The following is a 23,825-nucleotide window of genomic DNA, read 5'->3' as shown; positions in this document are numbered from 1 at the left end:
TCTCACATTTACAAATTCCTCTTAATCAGAAAAACTATTTACACTCTCTCCCCCTAGCAATTTGGGTTCTCTTGTTCGTGGAATCATTTCTAGTGTCTTGTTTGGAATTTGCATGAGAGATTCTCCACACAAGGCTTTCTTTTTTTTTTTTTTTTTTTTTTTTTTTTTTTTTTTTTTTTTTGTTAATAATTCTCCACACATGGTCGGTATAGGAAACCCTCTTCATCTGAGTCCAACTTAACTAGGTCACACGTTAGTAAAATGTTTAAAATTTATTTAAAAGGTCTAATTTAATTAAAGAAGCTTTGACCATGGAATAAATAAGGGAAGACATATATCTATTATAGATCACACGATTGACATTAGTCATCAGATTTTATATGGAAAAATTATAAGATTACCTACAATTGGGTTTCAATTTATCAAATTATTCATTCAGTTTTCCCTTCAACAGATATACTCAAAACATTGGTATGATAAAAATATCCAAAAAAGTACCATCCCTTATCATATGATTTATTTTACATTTTTACCCCCACTCCCCTCTCTCATCCTCTTCTCTATCCCCAACACTTGGAAAAAAATCGTCTGCAATTCCGATCTCGTACAATTCCGTGCAATACCCCCTTCAGGCGGTGACACGTGTATTGATACCAATACAATGGCCCATATCTGATTTAAATGTCTTTTCACTGATTTAATGTTTTATTAGTTGTACCAGATCTGGGCCATTGTATTGGTATCAATACACGTGTCACCGCCTGAAGGTGGTATTGCACGGAATTGTACGAGATTGGAATTGCAGACGATTTCAACCCCCAACACTTTCCTCCACAACAGCAGTCGCTACTCGCAACCGACTATGCGGCATCATCCCTCTCTCTTGCTCCACTCTCTCTGTTAGAGAGGTTGTCAAAAACTCTCTCTCGTGTGGTTTCATTTCTAACCTCTCGTGAGTCATGGTGCCATAACTTAGGATATGAACAAATAAACAACTCTCTCTCTCTCTCTCTTGAAAGAGGGTTATTTGGGGCTGTTATGAGGGTTTCTTAACCCAATAAGGCAAAACTCATTGATTACGGCATTTTCTGCAACTCTTTCCACGCCTCATCCAAATCTGACTATAAGACTTAAATTTAATTTAGAATTCCAGTGTCCTCTAATTTGGTTAGGATTTTAATAGTAGTTGTTCTTCAAACTTAGTTGTTAGGAGGCACCTTGCAATCGGGCCATCAAAGGCGGATAAAAGGATTAGTGCCGATGAGGGTTCCAGTTCCTGGAGATAGGAGGAAGAAAGGGGGGGAATAGAGAATAGAAAATTAGGGTAAAATGGTGATTCCGGTGGAGAGAGATCTCATCATCAACGAGTTAGAGAAGATAATCAGTGAGAGTTGTAGTGTGGGTAAACTGTAAACAAAAGAGGGCAAAGAAGAGGTTGAGGAAGATGAAGTAGGGGTTAAAATGTCAACAAAATATAGGTGGTGAGGGGTAGTTTTATAATACCCAAACTTAATTTGGTCAATTAGATAAACATGAAGATTGGGGGGATAATTTTGTAAAAAGAAACCCAAAAGTGAATAATCATGTAGTTTCCCCTTTTTATATAAGACCTGTCTAGAGAATCCATAAATATACTAGTGTGTTCGGTGCTATATTTACTCCATAAAATTTCTAGATCCATTCAGTTTTTTTTAACCCTAAAATGAATCTTGAAAATAAAATAGAGTTTTCAATTATTTTTTTCTTGCATGGGTGGAGGTGGTTACTAGAATAAGGGGGTAACTCAAGGGGGTAGCGTAATTGGTGAGCAACAAACTTGGTGTTCTTCACTGCTTTTAGTGAAAATTGAATCATGAATGGTTTTCATTCAACCCTGGTATGACCCAGTCCATGCGGTTGTGGAGTTAGTATGATCCCACGGGACTAGTCAGACCAAAGGCCTGAATACCCATCGTTAGGGGTGTCAATTCGTGGTCCGACCCAACTAAATTGATCGGGACCGACCGTTTATAGACTGGCCCAGCCCGGACCATTTATTAAACGTGTCGGGCTTGAGCCTGGCTCGTTTATAAATGGTCGGTCTCGGTTTTGCTACTTGGACCGTTGGGCGCCCGACCGAGACCGACTGAATAACACCCTACCGAGATCGGCCTATTGTGCACTGGCTTGGCCCGACCCTTTAATGATTGTAGAATACCTATTTTACCCCCAAAATTAAAGAGTAAAAACTAAAAAGTAAAGACATGTTCACATTTTAAATAATGGTTATATTTTGTATCATTTATTGATTTATTGTAATTTTTTTGGGCTTGCATGAGTGGGCCGGAATATAAGAGCACATTTTAAAAAGTGCCCATTTAAAAATCGGTTAAAGTCCGTTTAATATTAAACATGTCCGTAGCCCGATTAAGGCCCGACTAAAGCCCGATTAAGGTAAACCGATTATAGCCCGAGGCCGACCGACCGAATATAAAGTGTACCATGCCCTCAATAACTAAACCCGATTAGTTAAATGGGCGGACACGGTGTAGCCTTTGAAAGTCTTCAAGCCCGATTAAGCCTGATCGAAACCGAACCAGCCCAATCGGTTGACGCCCCTACCCATCGTTATACCCGTCGTTAACAAGAAAAAAAAAAAAATACAGGGTGAGAAATTGTTGTTGAACCAAAGTTAAAAAATGATATTAGCTCATCTATGAGCAATTGAGTGTATGAGTGACCCATTTTCTCTCCACCCATTAATTAGATCAAAGAAGGGTTTTCAAGCCATGAATTTTTTTGTTTTCTTGTTTTTTATTTATTTATTTATTTTTTATTTATATAGAACCTATGAACAATAGAGGGTGGGATTTGATGATGAATCAAATTCTAAAATGATATTAGTTCATCAAGGGAAAATTGAGCATGTGATTGATTTGTTTCCGTTTACCAAAAAGATTAATTATTTTCCTCTCCACCTAAAGTTAATGGTAAATCTCTTCATCTACTCATTTGAATTTTAGTGCTCTCCAGATTAAACTAAATAGGGTATCTCATACCATGAACAATTAAATGTCAAAGTTAATGATGAGCCCATTCCAGTCATAGCATCATATCTCCATTTGATGAAGGGTGAGATAAAAAAAATTCAAATCATATATATATATATATATATATATATTGTACGAAGACAAATCTATTCAACTTGCCGAGGCAAAAAAAGCAAAACAATGTTCAAGAGTTCCTTCGCATAAGGAGATCCCTAAAACGTACTACGAGGATAGGAAAGCGCCCATTTGAAAAAAAAAGTTCAAATCATTTTTCATATACAATAATAATTTGTTATCACTTTACATGATACAATGAGACAAAATCATTTTTCATATGAAACTCTATAACAAGGCTATCTTACTTTCATCACCTCTATAGGTGTATTTTGAACTTTGACATTCTTTCATTGCCCCTAGTCTTATTGTCAAGTTCTTTAATATAAGGTTACAAAATGTTGAAAGTGACATAACAACATATCATCAATATCAAAAGGCGTTATTGCCATGCATACCTTTCTAGTATACCTATAAAATGATACTATTACTCTTGTTATAGTCATATTAAGATGGCAAGGTTACAAAATTTTTTGACACCTTGATGAGTGTCAAAGAAGAAAATATCTTACATAAAAATACTCTTGAAAAGAAAACCATGCTAATGCCCTTACAAGCACTCTCATTGACCCCAGCGCAAGTACAAAGGCTATGTAACAAGGCAATGACCTCTTGCCCTTCTCTAAAATCTTGTCTCATTTTAAACTATTAAAGCCTCTAATATACTCATAACTTTGATCGATTGTTAGAATTGTTTATCATTTTTCACATTGGGTGGTGCAAAAATCCATGGTGCGAAGATCCCTTTGCTTTTCTCCATTCTCTAAGTATATTGTTTTTGGGGGTAAAAAAAAAAAAAAAAACCCCTAGTTTGAGGTTGCCAATGCCTAGAATACCAAAAAAAAAAAAAAAAAAAACCCTAGAGACAAGTAAGCAAAAAAAAAGAATCCGTTACCCCTACCTTGACGTTGATGATGATCCACACGCTTTCCCATTATGTTTTTCAAAGAAAAGTTTACAACAAAGCCTTCATGATTTTAGTACGTGTTCGTAGCATAGCATATGTTGGCCCCTTCTTGTATTTCTCTCCTCATTATAAGGGGCAGATATGTAATTTCAGGACGGAGATACACACAGAGAGTAGCTACGCAGCCTCCTAGTGTTCTTCAATTTCAGCGGTTATGACTTAATTTATTGTCCAAAGTTTTTTTTTTTTTTCGTAAAACGAAAGGGTTCTTAAGTGTTGATGATGTTAATAGGATCTCAATCTGTCCCTCTCTCATGTCTGAAATCCGTTCGATTTCGATATCTGGTGCAGCTTCCGATGGCGAGCGATTCATCTCTCAATTTCCCAAACCCCAGCAGAGCAAACTAGAAAAGCACATCTATTGAGAGAGGGTAAAGGGGAAGTTTTTAGTTATTCGATTGTGATCGAACTCTTTGTTTTGCTCCTCCGGACCCCTTCCCCTCTCTCTCTCTCTCTCTCCTCTTTCTCTTTTTTCTCTTTTTTTCTCTTCTTTTATTCTTCTCTTGTCTACCGGTGTTGAATCTTCCAAGAAAATCGAGAATGAAGTGAGAAAGAGGGGGAAGAATCCGAAGAAAAGTAGGAAACGCGGAATAACGAGTCAACGACTCGTCATTGTTTTAACGTATTTTTCTGCGTTGCATCTCTTCTTGCATTATCCCTTTGTATGAATGGATTTGGATAACATTGAATGTATCTCGTCCTCTGACGGGATCGACGAGGAAGAGATCCATCATCACCAGTTCTCGACCAAGCCTCACAACAATATCGTTTCCCCGGCGATATCTCCGGCCACCAGTGTCCATGAGTTACTCGAGTGCCCAGTCTGCACCAATTCCATGTACCCACCCATCCATCAGGTCTGTTTCTCTTCTTTTTTTTTATTTTTTTGGTCCATGGGTTTCTTCTCTTAGTATCTTTCTGCCTATGGTTTCATGTTTTCAAAGTTTGCAGTTGTGGTATTGTGATTGGTATAGCTGGGTTTTAGGGTGTTGATTATAGTGTCTGAAAGGATTTCTTGATAAAGGTTGGTTCTTGGTTCATGTTTTCAAACTCTTTGCATTTGCCTGGTAATTCTGGTCGGAACTTGGGGTATTAGCAGTCGAATTTTATACATCTGGGGCGTAACTCGGTAGAAAAGTGAAATGGATTGGAAGATTGGTTCCATTCAGATTGGTTTTTGCTCTACTCTTGTGTTGAAACTTTTATTTGATTGTCTGGCCTTTCTATTGTTGGGACATGGCATTGGGATTCGAATGTCATATGGGTTCAAAGAAATGTGGGGCGCTATTTGATGGGTAATCTTTTAATCTTCGACTGTTAGGTATTTTACTTCAATCTTTCTCCCCATTTTTTTGGTTCCATGGATGGGCAATATTTTACACATACTAGATTAAGTTTTGGCGTGGGGTTACATCTTGCAAAGGCTTTGTTTTTGCCTCCTGCGCCTTTTTGTTGGCTGGTATCGTCAGATATTAGTGGTCAATTCTATGGTTGATTTGGATTCTCAACTCTTAATTTATTGGCGAGGGAAGGAGAATTGGAGTATCTTTAACTTGGTCATTATTCCTGGATTTGGTTATATACAAATGATGATTGAGAACTATGATGCATTTTGAAGCTTTTCTGATCCTTTTATTGTTTATTTTGTGCATACCTGTTTAATGTTTTGTAAAATGATAACCCTCTCCTTTCTTTGTCAATGTTAGTATTCATGACATTACTTTATACACAACGGATAGGTGTCAAGATAAAATATTGATAAGTAAAGCTGATTGATGAACCAAAAGACCTTTCAGTTGTAAAAGAAATACACTGGGCAAAAGGCTCTTTTTATGACCATGTAGAAGGGGTTCCTTGATGGCCTATTACCTTGTTGTGTCTTGTCTAAGGATGATTTGGCAATTCCAACTATTGGTAGAGAGAAGATGGCCCTGATTATTCACATATCACATTGAAAAGTTCAATGCAATCTAATAACCTTCCGTTGTTGGCATGCATCCTTGTTTTGGCATGCATTCTCCTTGAAGTCCGTGCACTAGTGTGCACCCTTTTAGTCTTGAATTTCTAGAGGTTTATTTTGCCATGTAGGTGAATTTGTTTCGGTTGAAATTTAACAATTGACCAGGGACATTGGGTCTACCTGTCCTCAAGGTTTGGGTCCCACCTAAGATGCCATGTGGTAGGACAGGGAATGAGGATAAAGGTAGTACACGGAATTAGTAGTTAAGTGTTTGAGTTAGATTAGAATAGTTGATAGCTAGAAAGAGTTCTTTTTGAGTTTATGTACTTTATTGAGTGTGTGAGTTTGATTAGGAGTTATGAGTTAGTTTAGGAATTTAGAAAGTCTTTATATATGCAGTACACCCTCCATCAATTAGAGATGATTTGAGTAAAGAATATTAAATTTTTAAAGAGTTTTGGCATTGTTGAGTAGTGCATACGGTATTGGTATCCCAAACCTGATTTCTTCTCTTCTCATCTCTTCTTCCTTTTGAAAAGTTTGATTTCGTCTCTTTCCCTTTGTAGAAACGCAACCCTAAAACGATGTAGAAGACAATGGAAAAAACAAAACAAACAATGCACACGGATTTTACGAGGCTCGGCAAGGTTGCCTACGGCCCCGATGAGATGAGATCCTGCTTCACTATCAATGGAGAATAGGGTTACAGCGCTCGTCCTCACGCCTCTCAGTATTGCTTGCATTACAGAGAAAGAAACCCTCGCTACAAATATATAGCGAAAAAACCCTAATCTGGAAAGTACACAATTGCCCTCAAATAAAAAATTCGAGGGGGGGCTGCCCCCCCTACACCTCTTGCTATGTAGGGGGGGCCTCCTGCCCCCCTTGTAACCCCCACGGCCCGCTAACCGGCTAGCGGGACCGCCGTCCTGCCTGTCTAGGTGCTGCACCAGTACTCCCTGGATTAAACTGCGACGGAATACAAGACATTATACACCAACACCCTTCCCTTCCATCATTCTGATTTCTTCCTTTAAAGACATAGTTGCTTCTTTTATCTCATATCTGATCACAAATTTGATCATTGGACCTGCTTGCATCTAGGATCTATAATCTTGATTTTCATATTGCATTATACAATTTTACCTCTACGCGGCTACAGGGAAGGGCTTGCTTCATTATGGTTATTCATTGCAGTCTTGAGGAGCATGCTATGTTTCTCCATCTTTCTTCTGCATTTCCTTACTTGTTCTGCTTACTCATTCTGCTATTGAAGGTAATTGAGTGTTCCATGATGCAGGAGCATTTGCGTGGACCGGGCCAAACCTGTTTGAGAGTCCCGACTGAGAATTAGGCCCAAATTGGGATTTGGGTCTTGTAGGATAATTAGATATTTATTTTCTTTAGGGTGATATGTATTCTTTTTATTTATTTATTTATTTTTTCAGAAGCTTAGCGATGAAGGATATTTGGTTTCCCAGTGTGAGTTGTTCACTGGTTCTTAGTTTTCTAGTAAGAGTTTCTAAGTTTTAGGAGTCTTATCTTATTATGCTTGTATCTACCAAAGATTGGAGTTGAAGAATGAGTTGAGTTTGTTTTACTGAAGCCTGCTTGGCCTTGGGCAGCTGGCTGTCGTTCTCCCTCCTCCACCCACTTCGTCCTAGCGCTCTGTTTTCCTTGTTTCTAATGATACAGGCAGCCAAACAATTGGGTATTGATCTCCTTGGTCATTCTTTTTTTCACTTTGGGAATTGCGGTTTAGATCACTCACCCATCGGAAATTCAACCAACCTCCCCCCACCCCCCCCAAAAAAAAAAAAAAAAATCCAGACCGAGAGCCATCTGATTTGGCAACAATACCTGTGATTGCTGTGTTCTTTTCTTTTTATTATTAGTATTCTTATTTTCTATTTCATGGATCCATGTAACCGACCCCATTTAGTTGTGACAAGGCTGAGTTGTTGCTGTTGTTAAACAATAACTGCAACCAGATTACTTTTATTTTTGCTTGTTTCAAGTTTACCCTCACTCAATAAAGACTAATCCCTCTCTTGTCCATTCCCCTATTTAACTACCAAGTTGCCCCTTAAACATTCTGGTTTATTACAAGTTTGCCATTCCCTTCTTGAGCTCGGACTTTTGTTGAGTTGGATGGGCCCATAAACGGCCCAAATAAGTTTTTCAACCCGAGGATCTCACTCCATATTGTTTCACAAATTTGTAATAGATGAAAATATTTAGAACTTAAAGAGAGAACATGGTGATGTTGGTTTACTTCACTTTACAAGGGAACAACAGCATGTAAGTTTGCATGCAGATTGGTCCTTTTAACACATGCATTGGATTTCCACAGAAGTCATGGAGTTAATATCTTAGATATGGTCACTGTTTTCCTTGGAAACTGTGGGTAAATTTTCTTTGACTCATTTTTCTCCCTGCTGTGCAAAAAGACGCACCCAATGCATGAGTGGTCTGGGGAGGGTCACAAGCAAAATGTTGGGGGTTATTTCCGCAATCCTAGAGATGAAGACATGGACATAGATGACCTTAGACGGTTTGACCCCGCAAAGTGGGGATTTCTGTGGCCTTTTCGGTTGGGCATTTGAATGCGGTCGAGTTTTGTGGTACCTCTGACACTTGAACTGATTTTGAAGCTTGGACTCTTAGGATCATGCAAACTTTAGACTGATTATGGACCAGGCGCAAAATGTTTGCGGCTTTTTTTTACCAGCTTAATTGTAAGACAATCCATGCCAGGAATCACCTTGATTTTTTTAGTCAAATTTTCAAAAGCGTGATTAAGGGTTTTAATATGGTGGGTCTACACTTTGAGTTGCTTCAGGTTCTCCTCCTTGCTGTGAAGGTTTGGCCGATTCTGATGGAACCCTGCTAAACATTGGGATCTTATACAAGATTGTGTGGGTTCTTTGGTCCATTCTTCCTTGGTTTGGAGTGCACCTATTCTGGAAATACTCTTCTGACATGCTTTGGAGGATATGGAGAAAAGGCCCTCCTTCTTCCTTCTGTCTCTTATTGTGAGAGAAGGAAACTGGTCAACACACCTCTGGATTCATCGTAAATTAGGTGCTACTTTTGAAACTGACCAAGTTGGGTTTTTTTTTCTAATGATATAATTGATTCTTTGTTGTTTTGGCATCTCACTTCCTTTGGTGAAAGGCAGACATGTGGAAGTTCTTGTTGGTGGTAATGTCATGGAACATTTGGAAATCGAGGAACAAAAGTGTTTTTTTTTTCTTTCTTATAAGATGTGACGTATTCTATCCAAGATATGATTAGATATAGAGTGGCTTGATGAGCCATCATAGTCTCCATGTTTTAGAGTTCATCTTCAGACTCTTTACTACAATTTTGGTCTATCATCATCAGGTTTTGACCTATGTCTCCCTTTATGGTTACAAGGTACTGGACAGTCCCTTGGAGGACATTGTCTATTTTAATGTTGATTTTCCTCTTTGTAATCTAGGACTGTTGGTCTAGAGATTTTTAGAACAATTCGGTTACTGTGATTGTTGACTTTTCTAGGCTTCAAACTTGTGGGGTTTCCTTAGTTTCAGACACTAGTATTCTCGAATGGACATATATTATCTCCCCCCCACCTTGCCGGTGTGCCCTTTTTTTTATTGAGGAAAAGTTGGTAATTTTGACTGGTTTGCCACCTCATTTTTACTTATCCTCTCTTAGCATATTATGGAGGCCTTGTTCCAATAGATGCCTAGGATGACCACCCTTGGCAGACATGCTAGCTAAGCCAGGAGTGTCGCCATCCTAAGCTGATCCTCTTGCTTTTGTGCAATATCTCCTTGCATTTTATTGTTGTCTTTTTGGTACTCTCCCTGATTGTTTGGGTGCCCTCATGTTGTGGGATGATAAGGTTGCTCCAGTTGTATATTTGTGAAAGTTTTTCAAAATACGATTTACATTGACAGGCAAAACAAATGCTGCCATTCTTTGAGTTATTGAGACAGAATACTGATTTGAGAAACTAAGGCAGCTCATATGTCACCTGTTAAGCAGCTTCATGGTCATGGCCTCATGGGGGACCACAGATGTTTGTAGCTGGTTGTCAAATCCAGAATAGAGTGGTGCCATTTAGAGGGCTCTACTTCCAATACATGGATAAGTCTTTCTGTAAAGTAGAATCCCCGCTTCTAATTGAACCGTGCAATTGAATGGGCCTCACCTTTAATCATAAATGGATGTGTTGGCAGAAGCAGAGATTTGGCACCATGGTTTTCATTTTAAATTCGAATTGAGAAGGAAGACATACAATTATGGCAACTTTTTTTTTTTCTGGGAGTCTGTGCAAAGGAGAAAGGGCTTTAGAGGCCCAGTGGTTTTGATGTATCGAGGCTTGCTGCACATTTGCTAGATCATCATTCTATTGAATGGTGCATCACAGGCTAGTTTAGAGGACCCCAGGGTATCAGAAGGTTGTAAGCTATGCCGGAAGAATCTGATGTTGGTAATGGAGCTTAGCAATTAGAAACTTCCTTTTTGTAGATGATAATTATAATTTTGTGAAGCACCAGTCATCAACTTTAGACAGTGACAATTGCCTGGCCTCTGAAGTAACTTTTCAAAAACTGAGTTGATTGGTTTGGGTTAGGGGTGACCAAGTTTGACCAACCCATCTGACTGATTATGTTTGACCCGATTATAACTAGGTCTGCACGAAACTTTCTTGTCCAAAATCTGGGTTTGGTCATGCATAATGTGTCCAAATTTAAAACTGGATGGGGTGTGTTGGGGCAATTTTTGTGGAGGTATTCTCCAAAAACTGCTATTCTCCTTGAGTAGACATCCTTAGTAGTCAAGAAATCAAAGTGTATAGACATGTTAAACATGTTACTTCCTAGATGATGAGCTTCTCCTTGTGCTTGTCTTTGTTCTTGGCTTTCATTTGTCTCGATCTTCATGCTTTGACTGAAGATGTATCCTATGTGGTGTGAATGATAAGAGTGGGTGTGTGGACAACTAGCTTGAAGCTAAAATGGGAGAAGATCATAATGATAATAATATAGTGATGTTATATTTGATACGGTTTTTACATTGTAATCATTCTCTTTGACGTACTTACCATTCTTCATGTATTGGTAAAACAAGACTATTAAGTACTTCTGACAAATTAATTTTGCTTGCAGTGCCACAATGGCCACACACTGTGTTCCACCTGTAAAACAAGGGTGCATAATCGATGCCCCACTTGTAGACAGGAACTTGGAGACATCAGGTGTCTAGCTTTAGAGAAGGTGGCTGAGTCGCTTGAACTACCCTGCAAATACTGCTCCCTGGGCTGCCCAGAGATCTTCCCCTACTACAGCAAGCTCAAACATGAAGCACAGTGTAACTTTAGACCATACAACTGCCCATATGCTGGATCAGAGTGCTCCGTTATGGGGGATATCCCCTTTCTTGTTGCCCATCTGAGGGATGATCACAAGGTTGACATGCACTCTGGATGCACATTTAACCATCGTTATGTCAAGTCTAATCCACGTGAAGTTGAAAATGCCACCTGGATGCTTACTGTAAGTATGGTTTTCCTTGGTTTTCCTTTTAAGAATTTCAGTTTGGATTCCAAGACCATTGGCAGAAATTTGTGATGGACTTCAACAAGAAACTTTCATTTGTATCATCCATGTTTGGTAGGGTTATGAAGTTCTGGGGGACAAGCTTTCTTTAATCTTACCATTCATGCACCTGACTTCTATGGTAGATTTTTATATACACCCCATACTGCAGATTCAATCTATTTGGGAGTCAATTTGGTCCATGAGATTCATTTTAGTTGGATGACACTTTGCGTGACACTCTGGAGATGTAATGCACAATAATTGGGTAATTGCATCTATGGTCACCTGATTGATGTGATTTTTGGGCACTGGGCATGGTGGTGTGGCTCAGCAGTAGCACTGTTGGGAACATTAAATGGCCATTGAAACAATTTATACTGCAGCAGGCGTGGACGATTTGCCAGAGACAAACTATGAAACCAGCACTACGCATGACCTATTTGGTTGTTTGGGAAGATGCAAGTTGTCTCTTGGTTGCATACAAGATTCTGGTTTCTATGCTAAAGTGATCCTGATGGCCATGTTTCTCTTTTTGTAGGTCTTCAATTGTTTCGGTCAGTACTTCTGTCTGCACTTTGAAGCCTTCCAGCTTGGCATGGCTCCTGTGTACATGGCATTCCTCCGTTTTATGGGAGATGAGGCCGAGGCTCGGAACTTTAGCTACAGCTTAGAGGTTGGTGCGAATGGCCGTAAACTTATATGGGAGGGCACCCCAAGGAGCATCCGCGATAGCCATCGGAAGGTCAGGGACAGTCATGACGGCCTCATTATCCAGCGGAACATGGCGCTTTTCTTCTCCGGTGGGGATAGGAAAGAATTGAAGCTACGGGTTACAGGGCGCATCTGGAAGGAACAACAAAACCCAGATGCTGGTGTATGCATTCCTAATCTTTGTAGCTGAAATTCATGTGATTACCAGGCTCATTGTATCATGCTGTTTGTGCTAACCCATGGGACTACGGTTTTACTGGTTCTTGGTCATGTTTGTTCCAAAGCTCTCTTTTCTTTGTCTTTCTCTCTGCGTGTTTATCTGTGTGCCAACTTTTCTGGTAAAGTAATTATGTACGAGATGCTGGGGAACCGTGAAAGATATATAAATGGAAGTTGGAGGTTTGTTCTGTGGCTTGGTTTATAACCCGTTTCTTCATTTTCTTCTATTGAGATTATTTCTCCGTGGTACCATATTATGTATGTAAATCATAGCAAGTGCCTTTTAACTCTATTATAGAAGTAGAACAATTGTATAAAATTAGGAAGTGGAAGGACAGTTTTTGTGACTGCAGCTTCATTGCAAATAACTGGATTAGTAGCTCCTTAATTGGGGACATTAACAGATTATATCTGGTGTTTTTTTTTTTTTTTTTGTCTAACTTGACATGCATGGAAGGATTTGTAACTCTGATGGTTTGGTTGATAAAAAGGTTTTAAGGGTGATGAGATCTATGAGCCCTCTTACATGATAAAACGAAGAAGAATAAGAAGAGGTTTGACACAATTTCAGATTTCATGATCCCCTTTGGGGGCAAGTGCCTGCGGCATGATAGCTGCCTTAGAGATTTATCTTAGGTGCTCTTGTTGTGACTTCGGCTTTAGTTTACTGCAGTCGACCTCGATGGTTGGCGAAGCAAAAGAAAGGAAAAAAAAGAAGTACAGAGCACCCAGCGGCAGAGACGTGTTGAAACTTGAAAGAGCTCGAGAGTACTTTGCCATGTTTTCTGACTTTGGGTGTTGCTTCAGTTTGAGAAATCTCAGGCTTGTCTAGCTAATCGAAGTGGCTTTAGAAAAGCGAATGACAATAAATTCCAGGCGTACAATGAAGTTTTGCTTATGAACTCTTGCTGGATTTGAGGGAAGGGGGATGATCATCCGGCCTACTTCGACGAAAATTTCCAATAGTTTTGGTGCTAACCTCCCTTCTTGCTTCCAACAATAGAAACCTCTATAGTCTACTTTTGTATAAGCTCCTCCAAATGGAAGAATGCCAAATTTGAGGCCGTGTTCAATGTACGCAATCTCAGAATAGATTCTGGATCTAGAATGCTTTCAGAAACCTGACTCTTTTATATTTTCTAGCTTCCAATGCATTAGAAAAATCCACTTTCTTCCAATTTGACCAGAAATCTGCATCTGCAAAAACTTTGCCTTACTTGAACTTGAAATTGAAGAGGAATGAGCGCTTCACATTTTGTGTGTTGCCTTAATCAATACTCTCAACATGACAAAGGAATGCACCACCAACAAGATTGATCATCAAATCAATCAATCCTTTCCTCCACAGTTTTGAACAAGGATGAATTTACGGAGGAAGAGAAACCCGTGGCTATGTTGTTGCCTCCCTTCTTCACCTGATCCGTCATCAGCATCAGCCTCACTCGCTTCTTCCATCACTTCATCCGAAACTGCAGGATCAAAGACCAACATCAACTTCACCACTAGCAGCTTTCTCGCTACCCTCTGTGTCACTAGCAGCCACTTGAGCTTCTGCTGCATTTACTTGCACGGACTCAACGGCAGCCTCACTCACATCACGCTCCTCAGTTTGAATCTCTTCAGTTGCAGAGGTTGACGACTTGGCCTCTGTTGCTCTGGCATTGGCTGCTGCTGCTGCTTCCGCTTCCTTGGCAAGAGTCTCCGCCTTCTCCTCCAACAATTTTACCAATTCCTCCTCTCTTCCCCCTTTCCTCAGTTCATCCGCGGCAACTCCTGCAGCTCTGGACTCAAACCCACGTCCTCATCGTTCAACATGTCGCCAACCAACTTCAGTACCTCATCCAGCTTACCCGCCTCACCCAACGCCTTCAGCATCACCTCGTAGTTAAGCAGAATCTACCTTCAACTTCTCTATCATCTGGTCGAAGAACACCTCCAAACAAGAATGCGATACGTAGTCGGGGAAGGATTGAAAGGGGCAACATTGATAAGCTGCTTATAATGTTCGAGAGCGGTGTCGGTTTTCCTACAATCACAGTAAGCGTTAACGAGGAGATTGTGAGTGATGAATCGAAGAAGGGAGAGAAGATCGGAGTATTGAGATGGGCGAAGGAGAGCGGCCAAGACGGCGTTACAAGTGAAGATGATGGACCTGCAATTGGAGTAAATGGGGTGGCGAGTGAGTAGTGCGGTCTCATCAAGATCGTTCTGGCGGATGAAGGTGAGAATTCGATTGCGGAGGTTGCCAGTGAGAACAGAGACGGATTTTGGGAGTTTGGACGCATTGGGGTTTGGTTTAGGGTTTATGGGACGTTGTTGGGGTTGGGAGTGTCGGAGGGAATTGAGAGGAGGTTCAATTCGGAGGCGGTGCTTGCGCCGGAGACGCTCGGCCGCGGCTTCTTCAGGGGTGGCAAAGGAAAGAACGCGGCACGGCAGGAAGACGACGGAGGACACTAGTGAGGTTTTGTAAGTGTTTTGAGTTGGGTGAAGAAGGCTGGTATGGATAGAGCCATTTCGTCCTCCACCGCCGGCCGAGGTCTCCGGCGCAAGAAGGGCTTCTGAAAGGGATTAAGGTCAGGGTTCTAAGAATCGGTGCGATGCGGATTCTTAAAATGCATTATTGACATATAAAAACAGTGAATAATAATCTCAAAATGCATTATCGAACAAGAATGGCTGGCAAACACCAAACGCAGCCTTAACAAAACATTTAGACTGTATTTGATTGTAAGAAGAAATAGAAAAAAAAAAAAAATGAAATTTTTATAGTTAAAAAAAAATTGTATATGATCATTATACCATGTGATTATATTATTGACTTCGAATCATTTTATATTTGATTATAAAATTTTACTTTACTTGCATATAACAACTTTTGCTATAAAATAAAATTTTACACTTAAAATATATCATTATTTAATATAATTAAAAAATCAACTAATTTATATAATTAAACGGGGTAATGATTACAAATATATATATATATATATATTTTTTTTTTAAAGTACGAGAATGATTGCAAAAACATTTTTTTAAGCATGAAAAAAAATTTCATGAGCCTTTGCTTCCAAACAATGCCAGTAAAATTATCTACTGATACATCCTTCGGAACCCCGTAAGACCTATCCCTAAGCCTCGACGGCCTCTGACACAACAGAAAAATAGCCGGCTGAAACAAACTGAGCCTCAGTTTTGAAGTACCCCAAGAGGGGAAATCTAAGCTGGTCATACTTTTTTGTGAGAAATAAACATTTAAAGATAAACAAGGGTAAATAACAGAAACTTCATGACAACTGATGGATGGATAATCATCCAATAAATGTGAAATGCAGAACCTGTTTTGTTTCCTTGGTGAACAAATTTCTTGTTATGAAGCACTGTACACTGTACAGTAATCTACATTCACATCCAAGCAGGATCCATCCAACCCAGTGTACTTGTTGCCGCTCTATCTATGACCTATTTGTATCTTCTGATTTTTTGTGTTGCTATAACTAAACCATGAGTCGGGTCTAGCCTTGTTGTATCTTATCTGGGGAAAAAAAAAAAAAGACTTGAAGAATGGAGGCTAAATAGCAGGAACCATTTCGAGTCTTCCTTTCTGCTGTGCTGCTTCAACATATTGTTCTGCAAGTTTCTTTACTTTCTCACCTTCCTTGATGAGGAAATTTGCATTCTTTGCTTTAGAATGGTGTTTCATAACCTTCTCTCTAGTTTTACACACAGACCATCTATATTGTTCAGCCGTGATCACACCACTGTTGCACAATGGCCTGATGTGCTCTTTAATGTAGGCTTCCACCTACAAAAGACTCAGATATAACAATATGAGTGAATGGAAGCCAGCAAGTAAATAATTTGAATGACACAAGTAGGAAAAGAGTATAGATCAAGACCGCTTGATCTCTAAGGTGAATTACAGTGTTATTGGTATCTCCAAAAAAAAAAAAATACAAAAAATACAAAAAACTGACCAATTCTCTGGCTAATGTGACAAACACAGACCTATCTAGGTATCTTTGTACCTTCTCGGATATAGAATGCCTGAGGTCAGACTGCTTTTCATTGCATTTCAACTCCTTCCTTTGAACAATCTGAGTTGTCAAAAGATTCGGAGAATTTTCCCCACCAGAAGAAACATGGTTCGTGACAAGTCTACCTGTGACAAATGTATTCTCCGCACAGCTGTCTGTCACAACATTGGATGATCCAGATGCTATATCAGGTTTGCAAGTCGCTTTCTCCAAAAAGGTTATGTTCTCAGTTGAGGTCTCAACTGCAATCATTTTACCTGGCTGTCGTGATGCTATTTGGGGAAATCTTTCTGCCAGTGGTTCTTTATCAGGGCCATATAACTCCTCACATTCTGCCAAAGAAGGCTCTTCATTTCCTTCATCTTGCAACGGTTCAGGAGGAAGGCATGGTGCATCTCTATGACCTCCAAGGTTGAGACTTCCTGGCCTCCACTCTTTTCACACTTCAGAACACAAGAAGAATCCATTGGGACCTCAAAAGTCTGCAACCTCTCGTCATCCTTAGAATCTTGATTAATTTTTGTCTTTTCAGCGTTAAAAGTGGAGAAGACCACCTTCATTTTCAGGTCACCTTGTTCTGGTTGTAATTTGGATGCACTAAAAGCACTAGTACCAATATAGTCTTCATCATCCAAGTTGTACTCAAAATCTCCATATACATCTATTTCTGGATGAGAATCAAGTTCAAACACATTCTCGGGTCCTTCTTCTCTGACCTTTTCTGTGGGGTCATCATCATCAAGGTTCTTGGTTGGGCAACTTGGATTATTTGGCAGGGAATCTGACAAAAGCCCTGCCATTCTCAGTGCCTCTTCTACCATGGGATCAGACACAGCATTTTCAACTGTTGGTTCTGTAGTTCTAGTAGTGTCAGCTGTTGGAGAAGAAGCTTTTGATTCTACAGCTCCACTAGCCTTCTTGTTATTTGCATGCTGCACTAGCATCTGAGAACAGAGATTTACATACACTAGTTTGCTGTTTGACCTATCAGCAACCTCCTTTTCAATGTTAACAGCATCTGTGACAGCCAACTCTGCAGCAGCAGTTCTGGAGAAGAAGCTTTTGATTCTACAGCTCCACTAGCCTTCTTGTTATTTGCATGCTGCACTAGCATCTGAGAACGGAGATTTACATACACTAGTTTGCTGTTTGACCTATCAGCAACCTCCTTTTCAATGTTAACCGCATCTGTGACAGCCAACTCTGTAGCAGCAGTTCTGCGGATAACATGGAGATCTGCTTTCCTCAAGAAATGCTCAAGCGGTAAAGTTGTGCTTGTAAAGACAAATGTTTGGTACATGATATAAATAGTCACTCAGACAATACAGTGGTGTTGAAGCAAAGTACCACTTGCAATAAGAAAATGGGAAAAAGAAAGCATAGAAAGATTCAGTATCATAGCAACCACTGCATGCTCATGTGGTGTCAAAGACAACGGTTCTCAAAACAAGAAACTCAATCTCATTTAAAATTAAAATGTGGCTATGAGAAAGCATAAATGTTAGGGTAGTAACAGCAACTCAGCCTTTTCCCAACTAAAGGGGGTTGGCTACATGAATCCATAAGATGATAGAATAGTAATAGAAACAGAAGAAAGACACCTCAGGGACATCCAACTAAAGGGGTCAGCTACACGGATCTTTTCCCTCCAAAGAGATCTATTTGAGGTCATACAACAGTGAAGACCTAAACTCTGCATGTCTTTCCTTGCTACTTCTTCTATAGTCATTTTAGGTCTGCAGCTAGCCTTTTTAGCTCATTCTATCTGAATCTGATCGCTCTAACTTACTGGTGCATCCAAGGGTCTCCGTTGAACAAAGCCACCACCTCAAACGGCTTTCGCGGAGCTTGACCTGGATCAGGGCAATCTCTCAAATCAGCTCTGATACATTCATTTCTTACTCGTATCTCTTCTAGTTTTTCCGCCATAAATGCTAGGGCAGTGCCTTTAACAATTTAAAAAGTACTTAAGATCCAAAGTGAAAACAGAACAATTTTGTAACAGAAACTGAGTTGACTTGTTCATGTATAGAAGAGTATAAGGCTATAAGCCAGTTACTTTGGCTATCGCTTGAGGCACCGCATACCTGCCTAACTGAACTAGGGACTTTATTATGGTGACTGGGTGCCGATACTGGTCTCATATCTGATGGTAATTGAGCCTGGACAAATCAATTGAATGAAAAATACATCAGAAAGGTGTTATTCAGCCAGATGAACAGGATAATATTCCTCTGTTTCAACAAAAGAAATTTATTGACATACTAATAAAGGATAATTTCCTTTGAGCACTGCAATGTCCTCTTGTTTCACTTGACTTGTATCCCCGTCTTCACTCGCATTCTTTCTTGCAAGAACCTCCAGTGCCCAGTTCCTTTTATCCATCTTCACATCATCAGATTTAGCAGCCATTTCCTTCTCGCTTTGGGATTTTATTTTCAACCTACTTGATAAAGAAATGGAGTTCCCTCTGTTTGTAGAATCATTTGGATGCAGATTTCGAGAAGTAGACCCACCCTTTAAGGTTGGAGCACAACTTTTTTTCCCTTCATTATCAAAGGAAGGATTGCTAATCTGTGCTGAATCTTTACTTGCTTGTGACGGGGATGGTATCTGGACCATATGGCTGTCATGAATTGGTGGAGAAAATTTTTCCACTAAATTATGTTCATTATTATTTCTCTGGTCACCAACAGCTGTAAGAACTGAGAGACACTTGACATCGTCCTTTCGTGGGAAGACAGATGTATCAGCTAAATACAACCTGGAAAGAATGGGGTTTGCAATGTCCAGCTCAGACTCTTGCTCCATCTCTGAGCCCTTGTTTAAAAGGTTAAGAACTGACTTCAGGGTTTCAACTTTTTCAGTCTTTGTGGTTCTCACACACCGATGCTTCCAAAACTGAATTTCACAATCCCTGTCCCATGCACGTCTTCTTCTTCCTTTGAGTGTTCCATATATTTTTTTTGTTAAATTCTCACGTATCTTCCCTTTCTGCAGCATTGACCTCCTCACCCTTACAATTGAAGGACTCAACTTTTGTACAGGTTCAGTACTAGGTCCCACTACGGCAGCCCTGAATGCAGCAAGAAGCTTTGGATCATATATATATTTACCAAGATCTTTTGAGTTGTTACGAATTGCTTCTCTAATTTCTTCTTGGAGTTTCTGAACACTGATGACTCCTTATCTTCTGAGGCTCTGTGCATAATCTTTTTCACTCTCAATCCAGCAGCATTCTCTCTATCTCTTCTGAACTTAGTAGATTTTGGGCATGGATGCCCTTCAGAAGATTTTCGATCTGTCCCCCTAACCATAGTCATGATATCTGAAGTTTCAGCTTCCCTTTCTAACACCTTGCAACTTATCAGTTTCCATAATTGCAGAAAGAGTGGAGCTTTTCTGTAAACCTTTGAGAACAGACTCTTGAACTTGGCCCTACTGGTTAGTCATTTGAGATTTTCCGTCCGGCCTGGCTTTCTTTGAGGAAAGCTTGGTTTCTATTTTAGCTTTAGCTTCTCCATCCTCATTTGTTGAATAATCGTACTTCTCAATATAATCCCTAAGAAAGACAAAGAAAACGAGAGAGAAATGTTAGAGGAGAAAATTCAATACAATTATTACTATAGTTATTCTTCATATTTCATTGTTGTTGTAATAATGTTGTAATAATAGTAATATTAAATATAGACACCTGGAAAATGCCAATAAATGGGAGGGTATATGATTGAATTTGTCTCTGAAATTTGATATATGGTGAACCCAGACCATTCCCTAGACAATTAATAGTCAGAATTACCACATCATTCTTCCACATGGCACAGACAAGGTTTGCCATCTAGAGGTTCCTTCAGGACAAGCCAACCCAAAAAAACAATTTCCTTATTAACATCATCATCATCAAAGAGTTTGAATTTGAATCCGCAAGAAAACTGTTCTGTTACAGCCCAGTCAACCACATAAATTATACAAAACCACAGAAATCATAAGAAAAATAACATATGAAAGCATTTCTCCTCATTTTGTATATAGTCAAAAAAGCAAAGGAACAAAAAGGTGCATCCTCTAGAAGAAATTTGGAAGGAAGCATATGATTTCCCGGCTGTGAAAGAGCTAAGAGGACGAAAGGACCACTTAGTGTACTGGTTATGGGATGAAATAATCCTAATGAAGATACAAGGTTGCTAAGAATATCAAGTGTGGGCAAGGAAAAGATTTAAGATGCAAAGAAATTCAAGGATCAGAGTCCCACTGTGAAGGGTTGAGAGACAACAATTAAATCAATTAAATCAGATAGAACCCCATCCTGGGCCAAACTTAAATCAGGGTGAAATTGGGGTCTTAGTACCATACAGCTAAGAAAGAATGATTTCTTTCACTTTATATGGTGTGTCAAGGATTGGTTTCTTTAATAGAATCTCAATCTTGACAATTGGCAAAGGTTACACAGCAATTGGAAGTAGAATTCAATTGACAACCCAGGAATCATATCACGTTTTAGAGTCTAAGAAAGAAACATGAATATGATCAAGACACTGCAGCAAAAGAGGGACAAGGGGGGGGGGGGAACCTATCAAGATTCAAGAAATAATGTTTAACAGATTCAAGGACCAAGAGAAGATTCTATAAACAGAAAAGAACACCACTCCCAAATAATGATCACTCTGACATTATAGTAGCAAAATCCATGTAACTACAATTAAAGAACAATAGTAACAGCAGCAAGGTTCCCTGACCACAGCCAGGAAACACTGTCGCAGCAGTCAACAAACCAAATGCCTATTTCTATCAAGAACCAACTTCTTAAGTCTATTAGACTTGGACATTATGAAATTACAAACTCCAAGACTTCAAATAAATAAATAGAGGATGCAGTTATGCGGAAGCTTAAAGCATTTGCCATTTGACAGGTCATTACAGAAATAATAAACTTGACTTCGCAACTGTTCCCAAGACCCATCTCACAACTAGACCATGTCAACTAAATAAAGAAAATGACGACGACTCTACTTTACTTAATAAAAGTATCAAATAAAACTCAATTGATTTATACATAATTAATTCCAATCCGATTGTAATAAAATGCAGCCATGTATGATATAGCCTTGATGAATTTAATCTCTTTGAAAGAAAATCCCTCAGAAACCTGCTGGAGTTGCTCAACAATAGTTAGCCAAATTGTCGTCTTGGCCCTTACACAAAAAGCACACATAAATAATTTCAGGAGAAAAAACGTCTCTTTAGAAGAAAAGTGCCACAGAATATCACCAAGCGATAATTCTCCTTGGACTCCCTCTATTCAAACTGATTCAGGAGGGCCTTTTAATATCTATCTATCCATCTACAGCAATTATTCATATGCTTAATCCCAATAGCAGATATTTGTAAATAACCCAATCCGGATCGCTTATGGACCCACCCAATTAACCACCGCAAATAACATGAAGGCAAAGGTAATCTTGTAAAAACAAGAATTTTCTGTGTTAAATTGATAGGTAAGGGAGAAGGGACATAAAAAGGGATTAGATTTATTGTGCAAGGATGAACTTGGAAGGACTTACGAAGTTGGAGAAACTAAGATAATAGACAAAGAGGGGTATTTCGGGAAAACATAAATAAGATTTTAACACAAGAAGACAAATGGATAGAAAGTAACGAGAAAGAGAGGAAGAAGGAATCCAGGTCGTCTTCTTCCTTGAGACTTCGAACAGATGCGGAAGACAGGTTTAGTTATTTTGAAAGAACTCTATCATATAAACATGAATCGAGCTGCAACTTTGAGAGAGTTTTTCCACTCATGGCCCTCATGATTCCATCCGAGAAAAGACCCAGAGATCATGGATTAAAGCCAAGAAAATTTCTGCAAGTTAGGGCTGGCAGTAGAGGAAGATCCAGACCTAAAATCTCCTTAGAACACACAAACCAGTGAGTGTCTCAGGCCCAGATTTGGTATTCTGGATCGCCCAAAGGTTTGTGAACAGCCCACTAAATATCACGACGGAAGGTTAAGGTAGGAGAGAGATCAACGAGAGTGTCATCCAGAACAGGGCAGGGTTCGATTTTTGCAGATAGTGATATAATATAAAGATGAAGAAGAAGAAATAAAGAGAGAGAGAGAGAGAGAGAGAGAGAGAGAGAGAGAGAGAATTCAGCGACGGGGGGGGGGAAGAGGAGGTCACACGACCATTGCCATGTACCAATCAGGCACCATAAAAAACTCAATAGCTTCATTCTTCAAATCTGCCCAATGAATTGGGTTACAAGCCTATTTATAAAAAACACAATTAAAACATTCCTAATTGAAGTCTAAATGATGGAGGGCTGGTGGGGGTAGGGAAGAATCCCACAGATGAACCCAAAGTTGTAAGGAGGGAGAGAGGATTCACACGTGTGAAAGGGGGGGAGATAAGGAAGAGAATCATACACAGAGCCCGTAGGCTCTCAAATCACACAAACTTAATTCATATTTTCCTTTTCTGATCTGTCCATCAGTTAAAACCAATATAAAGGAAAATAAAGACACACAAAAAAAAAAAGAAGGGAGGAAACAACCCTGAGAAAAGAAATAAATTACAAACCGACTCTACTCCTAATTCCTATGTACTCAACTTCCTAAAATATATAGAATAAAATAAAGTAAATATATTATTCTCCTAAATAACAGAACCTTCTACAATCCTACTAGACTCAAGACTCAAATATGGATCCGGTTCATCTTTGTTTGGATACCCATATGGCTTTGGATCGGTCCAAGGTTGTGTATCTGCATCACTAAAACTAAAATAGAAATAAAATCTCCTAATTAGTTCCTAAAAACTTAGACTAACAAAAATAGAGGCTCAATAAAACTCAAATTAGAAATTCCCTCATTGTCTAATAACTACCCCCAAAATAAAAGTTATACTCTTTACTAAAAAATAAATCATAAATTTCCTACTAAACAAATACCAATCTTGGACCCAATTTGTCTCGGTCTAAATTATCTTAATGGTCAATCAGGTTCAGCCACGATTATGAATCAACTCTCCTGATGTTGACAAAAAAAAAAAACTCAACCATGAGTTTTAAAGGAAAGGATCAACACCACTCAATCAACATCCACGATCATTGTCTTTGATGGGCAGACAATCTAGCACATCTCATGATCAACTGTCAAGATCTTCTGATGGTCGTTAAACGAAATTTCTCCGATGGAAT

General features: G+C 39.3%; 2 protein-coding genes across 2 annotated transcripts; one reads left to right on the top strand and one right to left on the bottom strand.

The window, feature by feature from the left end:
- The first annotated feature begins 4,294 nt into the window (after positions 1 to 4,294).
- On the top strand, positions 4,295 to 12,782 carry LOC122081793 (E3 ubiquitin-protein ligase SINAT5-like). The gene is made up of 3 exons (XM_042649081.1): positions 4,295 to 4,967; positions 11,233 to 11,619; positions 12,203 to 12,782. The coding sequence occupies exons 1-3, from the start codon at positions 4,779 to 4,781 to the stop codon at positions 12,563 to 12,565; spliced, it is 939 nt and encodes a 312-aa protein (XP_042505015.1). The 5' UTR covers positions 4,295 to 4,778; the 3' UTR covers positions 12,566 to 12,782.
- A 3,155-nt stretch (positions 12,783 to 15,937) lies between these two features.
- Positions 15,938 to 23,036, bottom strand: LOC122082282 (uncharacterized protein At4g10930-like). The gene is given in 7 exon segments (XM_042649743.1): positions 15,938 to 16,396; positions 16,754 to 17,696; positions 17,765 to 17,902; positions 18,418 to 18,481; positions 18,601 to 18,790; positions 18,894 to 19,804; positions 19,807 to 23,036. Coding segments are annotated over 6 exon segments (2,244 nt in total). The 5' UTR covers positions 19,952 to 23,036; the 3' UTR covers positions 15,938 to 16,396; positions 16,754 to 16,900.
- Between the last annotated feature and the right edge of the window lie 789 nt (positions 23,037 to 23,825).

The sequence above is a fragment of the Macadamia integrifolia genome, chromosome 6 (genome assembly GCF_013358625.1).
Source record: "Macadamia integrifolia cultivar HAES 741 chromosome 6, SCU_Mint_v3, whole genome shotgun sequence".
NCBI classification, from domain to species: Eukaryota; Viridiplantae; Streptophyta; class Magnoliopsida; order Proteales; family Proteaceae; genus Macadamia; species Macadamia integrifolia.
The sequence above is the reverse complement of the archived record's forward strand: the minus strand, read 5'-3'. Positions and strand labels throughout refer to the sequence as shown.